Raw genomic sequence first — 14825 nt, 5'->3', positions numbered from 1 at the left:
TCCCCCCCCCCCGCCTCCTGGGGCCAGGCGTCCGGCTCCTTCTCCCCCCCTCCGCGCAGCCCCAGCCTGTCCCTGCCTCCTGGGGCCAGGCGTCTGGCTCCCCCGGGCCCGCCCCCCCCCCCCCGTGCGCACGGCCCCAGGACACGTGCAGCTGACGAGCGAGGTGCCGGATCCCCAGCTTGAGGGTTCACTCAGGGACAGGGCCCCCCACAGGGAAAGGCCTCACACACTCACCCCCCCACCTCTATCATGGGGGGGGGGGGTCACAATCCTCTCCTGGCCCTACGTCTTCCTGAGGCAAGCGGGTGGGGGAGACACGTCCCATCAGTTGCCGGGTTCACCCTCAGCAGCAGCCTCTCGGCATCGTGCGGGAGGGAGGGGCGGGGGCCAGGGACGACCGGGATGGGCGGCGCCTCTGCTACCGCCGGGCCCAAGCCAAGGCCACGGTGCACCCGCCCAGCCAGGCCGAGCCGCTTAGCCCTGTCCCAGACACTGCCCTGCGCCGGGCTCTGGCCACGGCCCTTCCCCCCCATCAGCTGGAGCCTGGCCCCCCCCCGGGCGATGGTTTAACCCCGCCCCTTGTGGCAGTGGCCCCACAGGCTGAGAAACCCCACGAGGGCAGCGCCCCCACCCCTGGAGGCAGTAACGGGTCCCTGCTGCGCGCACTGAGCCGGCCACGCCCGGGGGGGGGCGCAGAATTAGGGACAGGAGGAAACATGGCTGGGCCGAGCCAGCCTGCCGGGCGTTGGCCACCAGCCCCCTCGGGCAGCAGCTGTGGGGGGGGGAGCCCGACCTGCCTGGCCCTGGCGGTCGCAGGGAGGGGCGTGAGGCCCACGGGTGGCACGGCGGGGGGGGCGGAGGAGGAGCCTTTTTCCCTGGGGTAAGGCCAGGCCTTGAGCCGGCCCCAGGACGGTGCATTAACCCCCAGCGCCCCGGGAGAGGTGCTCGCTGGCCCCTAGAGCCCAGATGGGCCTGGCCCTCACCCTGCTCCACAGGGAGCCCCAGGAGCAAGGGCAGCCGCCCACATACCCTCCCTCGCCCCCAGCCAGGCCCTGCCGGTCCCCAGGGGCGTGGCTGGATCCCCCAGGGCAGCGTTCCAGGGGCTGGGCAGAGGGGCCAGCACTGCACAGGCCTGGCTAGACACCCCAGCCAGGGCAGGCTGGGGGCGCAGGGACCAAGCAGTGCCCCCTCCCTCCAGGCTGCTCGGAGCACCCCCTGGCTGTGCCCCACAAGGCCCCCATGGGAGCAGGGGCCCCGCCCCAGGAGAGACACCGGCCAGATGGAGCCTGCACGTTTATTAGGTGCAGCCACCACACGGGACGCATGAGCCCGCCCCCGCCCCGCCCGGCTCCTGGGCACAGCTGACGCCAGTGGGGGATGCCCGCTCCTGCCTGGAGAGCGGAGCCAGGCCAGGAGGGCCCAGCCGGCCTCCTCTCGGCTCAGCGGGGCCGATGGCCAGGGAGCGCCCGCCCCAAGGGCCGTGGTCCGTCCTGAGTGCCGCCGATGCTGTTGCTGGCAGGGCCGGCGGCTCAGGGCGCTTTCCCCTTGCTGGCCGGGCGCCGGGGTCTCCTCCCCAGGTACCGGAAGCTCCGCAGAGGGTTTCGTCCCGCCCTGGCCTAGGAGGGAGGCAAGGGGGCAGTTAGGGACAGCAGCTCCCCTCTTGCCCCCCGCCGGCTCCACAGCGGCCCCTGGTGGACACAGATGGTTCTGCGCCCCCCCACACCCGGGGGCAAGAACTGGAGCAGCTGGGATGCACCGGCCCCAGAATCTGCTGCTGCCGTGGGTCCCCCAAATCTCCCCCCCCCCACGTGGTGCCAGTTACTGGCCCCCAGGATCGGGCCCCTGGGGGCACCATCACAGCCCCTCCTCTTGCTAGGCCCAGCTCCAGGCTAGGGGCTCTGAGCGGAGCCTCCTCCCAGGCCACAGGGCAGTGCCTGCCAGAGGCAGCCAGGCCGTGGGGCTCAGTGCCCATGCGAGGGAGGGGGGAGCACTGCAAGACCCGCGGGGGGGCTGATGGGTACAAAGCTCCAGCTGGCCTCAGGCACTGCTGAGGCCAAGCCCCCTCTAGGCCCAGGGCGGGCAGGGGCCCCCCACACCCCGACCCCGTGCCCCAGGGAGAGCCCAGCTCAGACACCCACCTGGAAGCCCCCCTTGGGGCGGCTGCTGGACGCCAGGTGTTTCCGTCGCTTGCGCTGGCCGAGCAGGGGCCGGGCGACGGCGCGCAGGGCAGGGGGCACTGCCAGGGAGAAGGCAGGTCAGCGCTACGGCCAGGGCTCCCTGCCCCACCCAGCCAGGCCCCCACCCTGCCCCCGCGGCCAGCAGCCCCTGGGCGGGTGGGGAAGCGCTGGGATGGGCTACTTAGGGGAGGAGTGGAGTCCCCACCCCTAGAGGGGTTTCAGTCCCGGCTTGGCACAGCCCTGGCCGGGTTGATTGAGTTGGGCTGGTCCAGCCTAGGGCAGGGGGCTGGACTCGATGGCTCCCGAGGTCTCTGCCAGCTCCGCGGTTCTATGAGGGGCCACAGCGCCCCCCCGAACCCCCCCGGCGCGGCACTGACCCAGGTACTCGGGCACGTTGCGCAGGTGCGGCTTGACGATGGCCGGGTGCAGGGGCCGGTCGTGGCGCAGCAGCCGCAGGTCATGGGGGTTGTCTTCGAAGTACGTCTGCCGGGGGGAGGGAGGTCAGATCCAGCTGCAGACCTGGGCCCCCCCCTCGGGGCCAGCACGCCCCTCCCCACCCCCACCTACCGGTTCGGTGAGTCTCCGGGGCAGGCGCGCCCCCTCCCTACCCCCCCCTTGGGGTTCGGCGAGTCCCCAGGGCCAGTCGCGCCCCCCCCACCCACGCCTTGGGATTCGGTGAGTCCCCGGGGCAGGCGCGCCCCCTCCCTGCCCCCCCCTTGGGGTTCGGCGAGTCCCCAGGGCCAGTCGCGCCCCCCCCACCCACGCCTTGGGATTCGGTGAGTCCCCGGGGCAGGCGCGCCCCCTCCCTGCCCCCCCCTTGGGATTCGGTGAGTCCCCGGGGCAGGCGCGCCCCCTCCCTGCCCCCCCCTTGGGATTCGGTGAGTCCCCGGGGCAGGCGCGCCCCCTCCCTGCCCCCCCCTTGGGATTCGGTGAGTCCCCGGGGCAGGCGCGCCCCCTCCCTGCCCCCCCCTTGGGGTTCGGCGAGTCCCCAGGGCCAGTCGCGCCACCCCGCCCCCGCCTTGGGGTTTGGCGAGTCCCCGGGGCCGGCACGCCCCCTCCCTACCCCCCCCTTGGGGTTTGGCGAGTCCCCAGGGCCAGTCGCGCCACCCCGCCCCCGCCTTGGGGTTCGGTGAGTCCCCGGGGCAGGGGCGTCCCTCCCCCGGAGAGCACCCAACCCCCCCCAGCCAGGTTCCTGCCCCTGCTCTAACGTGGGGCCAGGCCCGTGAGAGCTGGGGAGCAGCTTCCCAGGGAGGGAGGGGCTGCTCTCGGCCTCGCTCGCTCACCCCCCCCCCCCCGCACCTTTAGCTTCTCTGAGTTGAGCAGCTCCTCCTTGATCTCCCGCAGCCGCGCCTCCTTGATGGCCTGCTTGGTGACGGAGCGCATGGCGTCCTGGGGGGGACACGGGTCAGCGCCCCCGGCACAGGCAGGGGAACCCCCCCCCAGGACCTTCGCCTGCCCCAGCAGGTCCCCCCCCCCCCGCCACTGCCCCCAGTGGCACTCGGCTCCAGCCCCCCTGGCGCCTGCCCCCACTGACCCGGCACCGGTAGCGCAGCCCTTCAACCTCCTCCATGCGGAACTGGTAGGGGCGCAGCACGGGCTCAGCGCTCTCTGTAGGGACAGAAGGGGCCGGTCAGGGCCAAGGGGGTCCCAGGGCCCCCCACGACCTGGGGAGCAGGGGAGGGGCTGGGCAGGGCAGGGCGACGCCTCCCCGCCCAGCCCTACCTCCCCAGACTGGCTGTGCCCCTCGCCCCCCGGGGCTCACTCACCGCCTGCCAGCGCCTCCTCGATCTCGGCCAGCAGGGGGCACTCCGGGTGCGTGACGAAGGTCAGGGCCGTGCCGGGGTTGTCAGCCCGGGCCGTCCTGCAGGGGGCAGCAGGGAGAGCGGTGGGGGCAGCCGGGGCTCCCTGCCTAGACTGGGCCCCAGCCTTGCGGCTGGGCAACGAGACCAGGCCAGGGCCGTCCCCGCCCCATAGCACTGGCCAGGCTGGACCCCCGTGTGGCTGGGGCCCCATAGCCAGGTGGGGGACAGGGCCTGGGCTGAAGGGACATCAATGGGGCTGGCTCCAAGTGCCCACCCGGGGCTTTCCTGCCGCCCCCACAGCCCCACCTCACCTGGGAGCCCGCAGCCCCCCAGCAGCCGGGCGCCCTAGGCCCTGCAGGAGAGCCAGAGAACCCAGCCGGCGCGTGGAGGCAGAGCTAGGTGGGGCCCCCCAGCCCCCCGAGCCCCTACCTGCCGGCCCGGTGGATGTAGGACTCGACCGAGGGGGGCGGGTCAAAGTTGATGACGGCGGCGACGTTCTGGAAGTCGATGCCCCGCGCCACGCCGGACTCGGGGTCCTTGCCCCTGCAAGGGAAGGGGGCACCTCAGGGCCCGGCCCGTCCGAGGAGAGCCGGCCGCACCCCCGCAGGGTCGGGAAGGGGGGGCCCCAGCAGAAACTGGGATCAAGGCAGGGGCGGCGCGGGAGTCAGACGCCCCCTGCTGGTGGCAGGCTGGCTCTGCCTGGCCCGATGGGTCCTTACTTCTCCGCCCTGGCGCCCTTCTTCCTCTGGGGCCGCCCCACGGGCTCCGCCAGCGTCTGCTCGTCCGTGGCCACGAGGTAGTCGTAGCAGCCCCGGTTGTACTGGCTGATGATGTGGCACCTGGACTCCAAGCAGAGGGGCAGTGAGAGCGCTAGCAGGGCCTGGCTACGTGGAGCCACCAGGGACGAGGGAGGACAGAGTGCCCGTCCCCACCCGCGGATCCCCCCGACTGCAGGGATCTCCCCCCCCAACGGGCCACACCACCCCCAAGACTCACTCCGCCCCGCCCCCCCAGCCCCCCCAGCACTCACCGGGAGTGCACGGGCAGCTCGGCGTTGAGCACGCAGGCCGGGATGCTGAACTGCTCCAGGAAGAGCTTGAGGCGGTAGCCGCGGCCCACGCTGCTCACGAAGAGGATGGCCTTGCCCCGCACCAGCCCCAGCTTGAGCAGCGCGTAGAGCAGCAGGAACTTGTCCTCCTCGCCCGCGCAGCGGATCTGGTACTGGCGCAGCTGGGCCGCCTCGGGCAGCGGGGACTCCTGCAGCTTGAGGGTCACCTGCGGGGGGAGGCAAGGGGGGCTCAGCGGCAGCAGGGCCGGGGGCTCGGCCCCCCAGGACCACTGGCCGGGACTGCCCCTCCCCCTTTCACTCACCGGGTTGTGCAGCACCAGCTCCCGCAGCGCCTGCACCTCCTCGCTGAAGGTGGCCGACATCAGGAAGCTCTGGTAGATCTTGGGGAAGTGGCTGCCAAGGAAGCAGAGACCAGCTCAGTGCCGCCCCAGCCCCCAGCCGCCCCCCACCCGCTCCAGGAGGGGTCTGAGCCTCCCCCCGCCCAGAGCCCCAGCTGGGCCTTACAGGCAGCACAGCCCCTCAGGCGGCCCACCAACCCTTCCCTCTCCGCAGCCCCGGCCCCCCCCGACCTTCGCCACTCCTCGCCCCTCCCCCATCCCAGACCACACAAGCTCCCAGCCCCCCCCCGCCCAGGCCTACGCGCCAGGGCCCCCCACTCACCACAGCAGGCTCTTCAGATCCTCCTCGAAGCCGAAGGAGAAGAGGAGATCGGCCTCGTCCAGCACCAGCACCTCCAGGGAGCAGCGCAGGCTGAGGCTGTGGGCTTGCAGGTGAGCCAGGACCCGCGAGGGCGTCCCCACCACCACGTCCGGCTTCTCCATCAGGATGGGCCTGCGGGGCACCGAGCGGGCGTGAGGGGCAGGGGCCCGGGCCGGGCCGGGGCTGCTGTCGGCCCCTCCGGCGGGCAGGGGCTGCCCAGCAAGTCAGCGGCAGTTGGAAGTCCTGCGGGCCCCCCCCCCCCACGCGGGCCAAGAGCCGCCGGCGCTCGGGGAAAAGGCTTCTCCCACACCTGCCCCGGGAATGGGCGCTTGGATCTCTGGCCACGAGCGGGGATGTGGCTCCCCCGGGCTCTTCTCTCCCTCCCCCGGCTCTCACCTCTGCGCAGACATGTCCACCTGCCCGGAGACGTCAGCCACCCGGACCTCGCGGGAGCAATACGCCGTCAGCTGCCGGATCATCTGCAGCACCTGCTGGCCCAGCTCCTTGGTGGGCACCAGGACCAGCCCACGCACGGCCTGCTCCGCCACCAAGGGCGACTGGGGGAGGAGGGGCAGAGTCAGGCGCTGGCTGGGCACGGACCCCAGCGCCCACGGCTGCCACGCCCTTAGCGGGGTGTTCCTCTCCTCCCCGGGCACCGTGCCAGAGGGGGCTACGCTGCCTGCGCCCCAGGGATGGGCATGGCTCCCGTTCCAGGCCAGCCCCACAGCAACGGCCGAGGGGCTGGGAGCAGCAAAGGGGTCCCAGGCCTGCCCGCGGCTCAGACACAGCAGGGAGAGGGGTGCCCCGGGGGCAGACGTACCATCTTCACTTGCAGCAGGTGCTGGATGAGGGGGATGGCGTAGGCGGCTGTCTTCCCTGAGCCCGTCCTAGCCCGGGCCAGCAGGTCCTTGCCCTCCAGGGCCAGCGGAATGGCCTTCTCCTGGATCAGCGTGGGCCTGGCCCAGCCCAGCTCAGCGATGGCCTGGGGGCCGGGAGGGAGGAGGCTGGTGGGACCCCAAGGAGCAGCCAGAGCGTGTGGGCCCAGGGCGGGGGTGGCACTGAAAGGCCCTTCCAGCCCGCTGAGACCAGGGCATGTGGCACCCCGGGCAGCTCCCCCCGCTGGGGGCAAGGAGCCAGGCTCTCTGCCTGTCTTGGGCCCCCTCCAGGCCAGCACCCGAGAGGCAGGGCTCTGCCAAGGGGCGACCGTCACCTTGGCCCAGTCACCCCGTGCCAGGGAGCAGGAGGCCTCCCAGCCCCGCGCAACCGGCGGCAGCAGGGCCAGCGGCTGAGCCCAGCGCCCTGCACCCGGGCCAGTGCTCTGGCCATGAGGCCGCGCTCCCCACAGCGCACTTGGGGCGCCCAGGGGTCCCATCACCCGCCCGGCCAGGACCGGCAGCACCCGGCCCAGAGCGGATACCCCGAGTACCCGGCGCCGCCTCTGCGGGGGGGCCAGCGTCCCGGCGAGGGGAAGGGTGAGAGGGCGGCGGGGATCACGGGGAAGTTCAGGGTGCGGGGCCCGGGTCCCAGTAGGGGAGAGGGAGGCGGGGCGGGGGTCCCGGGGGGGTCCGGGGCCCAGGCGGGAATCCCGGGGGGGAGGGGGGCAGGGTCCATGGCGGGGGGGGTCCGGTTCCCGGCGGGGGGGTGGGGAGGGACCCGGCGGGGGGAAGGGTGAGTGGGCGGCGGGGGGGGGTCCGGTTCCCGGCGGGGGGCGGGGCGGGGATCCCGGGGGAGTCCGGGGGCCCGAGGGGCGGGGCGGGGATCCCGGGGGGGGGCGGGGATCCCGGGGGGGGGATCCGGGGGGCGGGGCGGGGATCCCGGGGGGGGTCCGGGGACCGAGGGGGGGAGCCCGGGTCCCGGCGGGGGGCGGGGCGGGGATCCGGGGGGGGGGGTCCGGGGCCCGAGGGGGGGAGTCCGGGTCCCGGCGGGGGGCGGGGCGGGGATCCCGGGGGGGGATCCGGGGGGGTCCGGGTCCCGGCGGGGGGCGGGGCGGGGATCCCGGGGAGTCCGGGTCCCGAGGGGGGGGGGAGGGGGATCCCGGCGGGGGGGGTCCGGGTCCCGGCGGGGGGGGCGGGGCGGGGATCCTGGGGGCGGGGCGATGGTACCTCCAGCAGCCGCCCGTCCAGCCCCATGTGCGCGAAGCTCGGCTCCGGCTCCATCCCCAGCCCGCGCCGCCGCGTGTGCCCGACGGTCAGTGCGCGTGCGCATGCGCCGCTCGCAACGCGGAAACACCACGGAGACGCGTCCACGCGCAGCTAGAACGCCCCCCTCGGCCCTCTGCTGCCCCCTGGCTGGGAAGCGTGTACTGCACCCGCAGCCCCACACTGGCGCGGGCAGCAGCAGAGCCCAGGGAGGGAGACCCGGGCTCCGCCCCACAGACCCCAGGTGTCCAGACCCCCCCCCCCGCAGCTGGACTGGGGGGCGGGGGGCGGCCCAGAGCCGGGCTCAGGCTTTTAGCTCTTCCCGCCCCCGAGAACTGGCCAGGTGGCATCAAAGGCTTTGCTACAAGCCGGGGGGGGGGGGCAACCTGTTGGCGGGTTCCCACGCCCGGACCCTCCAGCCTGCCCCGGGACCGGTTCCCACGCCCGGACCCTCCAGCCTGCCCCGGGACCGGTTCCCACGCCCGGCCCCTCCAGCCGCTCCCCGGGACCGGTTCCCATGCCCGGACCCTCCAGCCTGCCCCGGGACCGGTTCCCACGCCCGGCCCCTCCAGCCGCTCCCCGGGACCGGTTCCCACGCCCGACCCCTCCAGCCGCTCCCCGGGACCGGTTCCCACACCCGGACCCTTCAGCCGCTCCCCGGGGCTCTTTCCAACGCCCGGCTGCACCAGAGGTGCCCCCCATTGCCCCTTCCAGGGCCCGGCTCTGGCACAGCTAGTCTGATCCCAGCTATAAACCTGCTCTGGTTGCACTAGAGATTTGACATCAGCCTCCATTGCTGGAGATGGAGACTCCAGGGGAAATTGGCTCATGGTTAGTCCCCGTTGCCAGCCCGAACTGCCCAGCTTCAGCTCCAGGCCCCTGGCAGTTCAGCTTCTGCTGCACTGGGGCACTGCCTGTGCTCCCGGCTGGTGCCTACAGACTAAGACCCCTCAGCTGTCTCTCTGGGTGGCCAAGCAGCCTGAGCTCCTGGGGCTGTTGCTACCAAGCACCAGTTCTGCTCCTTCATTCTCCTGGCTCCTCTGCCCCCTCTCCTACTTCCCAACACCCGGCTTGAACTGTGGGCACCAGCCCAACACCAGGGTCCTAGCGGCGCTCCCACCCATGCCGGAGAGGCAGAGGGAAAACCTTCCGTATCAGGGCCTGCCCTCTTCCTCACCAACTGCTCCCCAGCCTCTGGGACCCCCGCAGGCCATGAGCCTGCCAGGTCAGGGATACAAATATGAAACAGCCCAGGCCCAAGAACTCCCTGGGACCCCGGACATGGCCCCAACCCTGTTCTTACTGCGCGTGACCCACGAGTTGGGGTCACTGTGGCCACAAGGGGATCTACGTTCCGCGGTCAGGATCGTAGGTGACCACCGGCATCACCCGTCTCCCCCTCCCCCATGCTTTGTGGGCCAGCTGTGGCACGTAGAACAGCTCACATGGTGACCCAAGACCGTTGGGGTTTCCAGTGCTGCCAGGGTGAGGCTGCTCCTTAGCACCCCCGTGACAAGCACAGCCAGACACCACGGCATAGACCACGGGCTGATGTTCTCAGAGGCTGGAGCAAAGCACCAGGCGAGGTGAAAAGCAGGTTTGTCAGACCAGATGAATTCCCCTGGCTGGATCGGGATGTAACTGAAGCCCTGGAAGTTAATGCAACGGATGCCCAGCTACAAACGTGTAACATCAGGAAAGGCGCACACAAGTCTCTGGGGGTCCCCGAGTAGACACCGAACTCCAGGGGACACCCTGCCCAGCGCAGGGAGGTCACTGGGCAATGCGGTTTTCAGGTATCTAAAAGGGGGTCATGAGTTGGAGGGAGAAAACTTGTTCATCTTGGCCTCTGAGAATAGAACAAGCAGCAATGGGCTTAAACTGCAGCAAGGGAGGTTTAGGTTGGACATTAGGAAAAAGTTCCTGACTGTCAGGATGGTCAAACACTGGAATAAATTGCCCAGGGAGGTTGTGGAATCCCCATCTCTGGAGATATTTCAGAGCAGGTTAGATAAATGTCTCTCAGGGATGGTCTAGACAGTATTTGGCCCTGCCATGAGGGCAGGGGAATGGACTCGATGACCTCTCGAGGTCCCTCCAGTCCTAGTATTCTACGATTCCTGTGCCAGCAGAGGGCTTTGGGCGCACAGCGTCCCCGAGACGGGCCGTGAAGCGGGCGGGCACGTGGCCGCTCTAGGCAGCAGGTTACGATGTCGTTGCTCGTGTGACCGTGGGCTCCCCAGCCAGTCACCTGAATTGCATGTTCCAGTAACTTCTCCATCGTGAGAACTGGAGCCAAGGGCGAAGGCAGCCTGGGTCCGGCGTGACGGTGCGAGGTGCTGTGCACAGGCCTGCTGGGCTTGTTTTCCTAGGGCCCCATGGGCGGTGGGGAGGACTCACAGGCAGGGGCCAGCTCACGGCAGTGGAGTGCCACTGCCAAAAGGGGATCAGGGCAAGAGCCCCGCCCACACTCCGCCCTCATGCCCCTCCTTGTCCTGCCCACGCTGCTCCTCTTCCCCCAAGGTCCAGGCCTTGCCCGCCTCTTCCCTCAGGCCCCCGCCTGCTTCTCGGGGCAGGAGTGGCAGGACCTCGGGGTGGTGGCCAGCCCAGGGTGGAGCAGGGGGCAAGACCAGAGCCCAGGTGCCAGTGACCCCTTCCCCTCCTAGGCATGGCGGAAGCTCCCAGCTCAGCCTTCCCCCTGCGAGACCCACACCCGCCCTGGGCTCCTGCGTTTCCCCAGCCGGCGAGCCAGAGCCCAGCCCACGCCAGGTTCCCAGAAGAGGTTTTATTTCACTCCAAAGTCGTAACAAAGAACATGGGTGGTGGATTCTCCCTGCGGCACCACAGCCCCGTGGGCAGCGCTGGGGAAGGAGAACTCCGACTGCATTTCGGACTTACTGCATCTGAACTCGGCCAGGGCAGCCCCCAGCCCTTCTGCCATCACCACCATAAATACCAATGGGGAGGGGTCCACAGGCGTCCGCCACTTTCCCCCACCAGGCAACAAAGCCAGGAGGAAAGGCCAGGCCTTCACCGCCCAAACAGACCCAGCGCCCCCAGCTGACGGGGTGTGCGGAGCCTGGGAGCTCAGGCAGAGCTGAGCAGACCCTGGGCCAGGGGCAAGACAGGCAGGGGGCCAGCCCCAGAGGGCTAAATCCAGCTCTTCCTTCCTGAGCACTCCTGGCCACAGCCAGAGCATGTGGTCTCTTGGGAGGGGCCGTGGCAGAACTGGGAGGAGAGAAGAGGGGCTCTGGTCTCCCCTGTGGGGCGGGGCCGGGGGAAAGGAGAGCCCAGGCCACTCTCCTGGGCTGCAGTTATCAAAATAGATTCTGGTATAAAACAGTGGCTGCCCCTCCCCTCTCCTCCCACCAAGGGCCTGATACGCACACGCGGGGTGCGCAGCTGCCAAGCAAACACACCAGCCCCCTCCCCCCGATGCCCCGGGGGGCTGCCTCAGCTATCAACCACAGGCAGGAAGAACCGCCCCCAACCAGCAGCAGGGCCCTAGCAACTGGGGGAGCACAGAGCAGCCTCTACCCAGGCCTGATGCCACAGGAGCCGGGCAGATCAGTGCCACGCCCCCCAGGAGCTGCTAGCCCCAGCTGGCGAAGCACCAGACGCACGTGCCTGAGTCAGCAGGACAGCCAGGGGCTGCCTGGTGGCCGGGCCGGCGAATGGCGGAGCTGCGCCAGCCAATGGTACCAGAGCTTGCCAGCTCCAGTGCCTGCTATGCCCAGGGGAGGACAGCCAGGGCAAGCCAGCGTGGGGGAGGGGCGGGGCGGGGGCTGCAGTGACTGGGAGCTCGGGGTTACACCAGTTTCTTGGCCTCGAAGAAGCTCTTGAGGTGTCTCATCTGCCAGATGCCGGTGAGGATGAGGATGAGGGTCTGGGCGATGGACCACCACAGCACCCGCTGGTTGGTGCTCTCGCTGGTCATGCGGAACCGCTCCTCTCGGTACTGTGGGGGAGCACATGAGGAGCGGGGTCAGAGCGGGTGGGAAACCCGCCCCCGGCAGCCCCCTTTCCATCTGCCCCAAAGGGGTCACGGTGCCCTCCTCACATGCTCAAGCAGGTAAACTGAGGCACGCACCCCCTCACTAACGCCATCCAAACCAGGGCAGCCCACCCCCCTTACATTCCCCACCAACTGCGCCCAGCTAAGCAGGCCCCGACCCGCTCAGGCCCAGTGGTCCCAGGCGCGACAGACGAGAACCAGCAGAGCAGAGGGACTGGCACAGCCAGCCAATGCCCAGGTGCCCTGTGCCCCCCTACCCACCCACAGCCCAAAGGCATCTCCCACTCCCCCTTTGGTGGAACACGTGTGTTTTCAGCCTGCACGTCCCCCTGAGCCCTCTCTGCCCCACCACCGGGCTGGCCCTTTGCAAGGCCCCGGAACACTAACCACCGCTCAGCGGGCCGGCGTCACGGCCCTGGCCTTTCTGGGGACGGCGAGCTCAGCGACCCTCCAAGCCAACCCCCACGCACCCTTTGGTAGTTCTGCTCCTTCTGGATCTGCTCCACCTGGTCCAGCAGCTGCCGGGCTCGGAGCTGCAGCTCTGTCAGCTTGTCCTTGGCTGCAATCTCGGGGTAGTTGTTGGTGTGCTCCCCGACCTGGATGTCCAGGTGCACGCGCTGCCCAGGGAACAGGTGGGGTCAGAGGCACGGGGCTCCCCGCAACACGGCACACGTGGGTATCGGCCACACACCTCCGGCCCTCTCCCTCCAGCCCGAGGAAGGACCCACTTCCCCCTTGGACAAGCAGTGGGCACTACCCCTCTGCTACAGCTTGGGAAACTGAGGCACGGAGAGGGCAGGCAGCTGCCCGCGCTCACGCTGGGAGAGATGGCAGGACTGGAGCCCAGGGATCCCAGTCAGGCACGAGAGGCCACAGCTCTTTCCTCTTGGCCACCCGGCAGGGTTCCAGCTGCTCTCCCGCAAGAGACGGACGACCCCCCCGCTGCTCCCTCCCCCAGGGCTCAGAGGCAGAGTGGGGGCTTACCAGCTTGCCGCCTGCGAAGAGCGCCATGCGCGTGGAGTTGGAGTGCAGGCAGATCTGGTGCTCGCCCGGGGTGTGTGAGGTGAAGGTGAAGCGGCCCTCTGAGCCATACTGCCGAGACAGCACCACCTGGAACGGACAGCGACTGAGCCATGAGAGCCCCCAGGATGGGCAGAGCTCCCAGGCAAGGGAAGCACTGGGCCAGCGAAGGCCGCAGCCCTGCCAGCTGGCCTCAAAGGGCAGCAGCGGCCCCACGGCACCTACGGGAGGCACCAGGACAAGTGGGCTCTGTCCCCACGCAGGAAGGCCAGTCCCGGACAGGAGGCTGCCAGCCCCAGCCCAGCGCCCGCCAGCAGCATTACCTTCCCGTCCGGGTCCTTCACTTCCACGTGCATGCCCAGCCCCGGGGTGGAGGGCAGGAACGACTCCGACTGCTTGTCCCACAGCTGGGTGCGGTAATTCCCTGCGCGGCAGAGACCCTGGTTGGGGGGCTGCTCTGGCACCTGCCGCCAGCCATGCTCCCGCTGCCCCCCGGCCAGCCTCGCTCATTGACCTGTCACCCCCCCGGCTGCTCCGCCCCCACCGACCTGTCACCCCCCGTCTGCTCTGCCCCCACCGACCTGTCACCCCCCCGTCTGCTCCGCCCCCACCGACCTGTCACCCCCCCCCCCGTCTGCTCCTCCCCACCGACCTGTCACCCCCCCCCCCGGCTGCTCCTCCCCCACCGACCTGTCACCCACCCGGCTGCTCCGCCCCCACCGACCTGTCACCCACCCGTCTGCTCCGCCCCCACCGACCTGTCACCCCCCCCCGGCTGCTCCGCCCCCACCGACCTGTCACCCCCCCCCCCGGCTGCTCCTCCCCCACCGACCTGTCACCCACCCGGCTGCTCCGCCCCCACCGACCTGTCACCCACCCGTCTGCTCCTCCCCCCCCCGACCTGTCACCCCCCCCCCCGGCTGCTCCTCCCCCACCGACCTGTCACCCCCCCGTCTGCTCCGCCCCCACCGACCTGTCACCCCCCCCCCGGCTGCTCCGCCCCCACCGACCTGTCACCCCCCCCCCCCCCCCGGCTGCTCCGCCCCCACCGACCTGTCACCCCCCCGTCTGCTCCGCCCCCACCGACCTGTCACCCCCCCCGTCTGCTCCGCCCCCACCGACCTGTCACCCCCCCCGTCTGCTCCTCCCCCCCGACCTGTCACTCACACTGCAGACCATCACCCCAGCCCCCTGCCCCCTCAAACCAGCACTACGCTCCCCCTCGTGTCAGGCCTTGCCCCATCTCCCCCGCCCGCCGCCCCCCTTGGTATCGCCCATCGCTCTCCCCCCCCGCCCCTTGGTCTCGCCCATCGCTCTCCCCCGCCCGGCGCCCCGCTTGGTCTCGCCCATCGCTCTCCCCCGCCCGGCGCCCCGCTTGGTCTCGCCCATGCCCCCTCACCGATCACCATGGTCTCGTCCGGGATCTCCTCGATGAAGCAGCGCTTCTCGGTCTCCCCGATGTGGAAGTAGAGCGCATGCGCCCCTCGGGCCGCCAGCTGGGCCAGCAGCACCACGGCCGCCACCGTCCGCAGCATCTCAGACACACGCTCCCCGCCGCCGCCGGCCATGGACAGCCCCGCGCCCTACCGCGCGTGCGCTGCCACGGCTCCCCGGGGACTGAGCACGTCGCGCATGCGCAGTCTCTGGGAGCCGGGCCTTGGGCGAGAACTGCGCACGCGCTGTGCCTGCGGAAAGGGCTCTGAGCATGCGCAGCGTTCAAGCACCAGTCACGCACCCACACGCCACAGGTACGGGTGCGCGCGAGGATGCGCAGCGATCGCCAGCCCTTCCGCCCCTCCCCTCCGGCTCAAGCTGTTCGCGCATGCGTAGCACCTATGGATACTGGCGTGTAATGAGCATGCGCGTAGCCGCCTCGCCCGTGGCCGTATGTTCGCGGCCGGGCTC

General features: G+C 70.7%; 2 protein-coding genes across 2 annotated transcripts; both read right to left on the bottom strand.

Moving 5' to 3' along the window:
* Positions 1-1280: 1280 nt before the first annotated feature.
* DDX56 (DEAD-box helicase 56) lies at positions 1281-8013 on the bottom strand. Its single transcript, XM_075910756.2, has 14 exons — positions 7850-8013; positions 6568-6729; positions 6144-6304; positions 5709-5879; positions 5351-5441; positions 5010-5254; positions 4699-4818; positions 4409-4522; positions 3944-4038; positions 3712-3785; positions 3477-3566; positions 2555-2660; positions 2139-2236; positions 1281-1616 (listed from the first exon to the last, which is right to left on the bottom strand). The coding sequence occupies exons 1-14, from the start codon at positions 7901-7903 to the stop codon at positions 1530-1532; spliced, it is 1668 nt and encodes a 555-aa protein (XP_075766871.2). The 5' UTR covers positions 7904-8013; the 3' UTR covers positions 1281-1529.
* A 2642-nt stretch (positions 8014-10655) lies between these two features.
* TMED4 (transmembrane p24 trafficking protein 4) lies at positions 10656-14543 on the bottom strand. Its single transcript, XM_075910668.2, has 5 exons — positions 14320-14543; positions 13244-13344; positions 12885-13010; positions 12371-12517; positions 10656-11843 (listed from the first exon to the last, which is right to left on the bottom strand). The coding sequence occupies exons 1-5, from the start codon at positions 14486-14488 to the stop codon at positions 11694-11696; spliced, it is 693 nt and encodes a 230-aa protein (XP_075766783.2). The 5' UTR covers positions 14489-14543; the 3' UTR covers positions 10656-11693.
* Between the last annotated feature and the right edge of the window lie 282 nt (positions 14544-14825).

The sequence above is a fragment of the Pelodiscus sinensis genome, chromosome 28 (genome assembly GCF_052426305.1).
Source record: "Pelodiscus sinensis isolate ZL-2025 chromosome 28, ASM5242630v1, whole genome shotgun sequence".
Classification (NCBI taxonomy): Eukaryota; Metazoa; Chordata; order Testudines; family Trionychidae; genus Pelodiscus; species Pelodiscus sinensis.
Note: the sequence above shows the minus strand (reverse complement) of the source record. Positions and strands in the feature narration are given on the sequence as shown.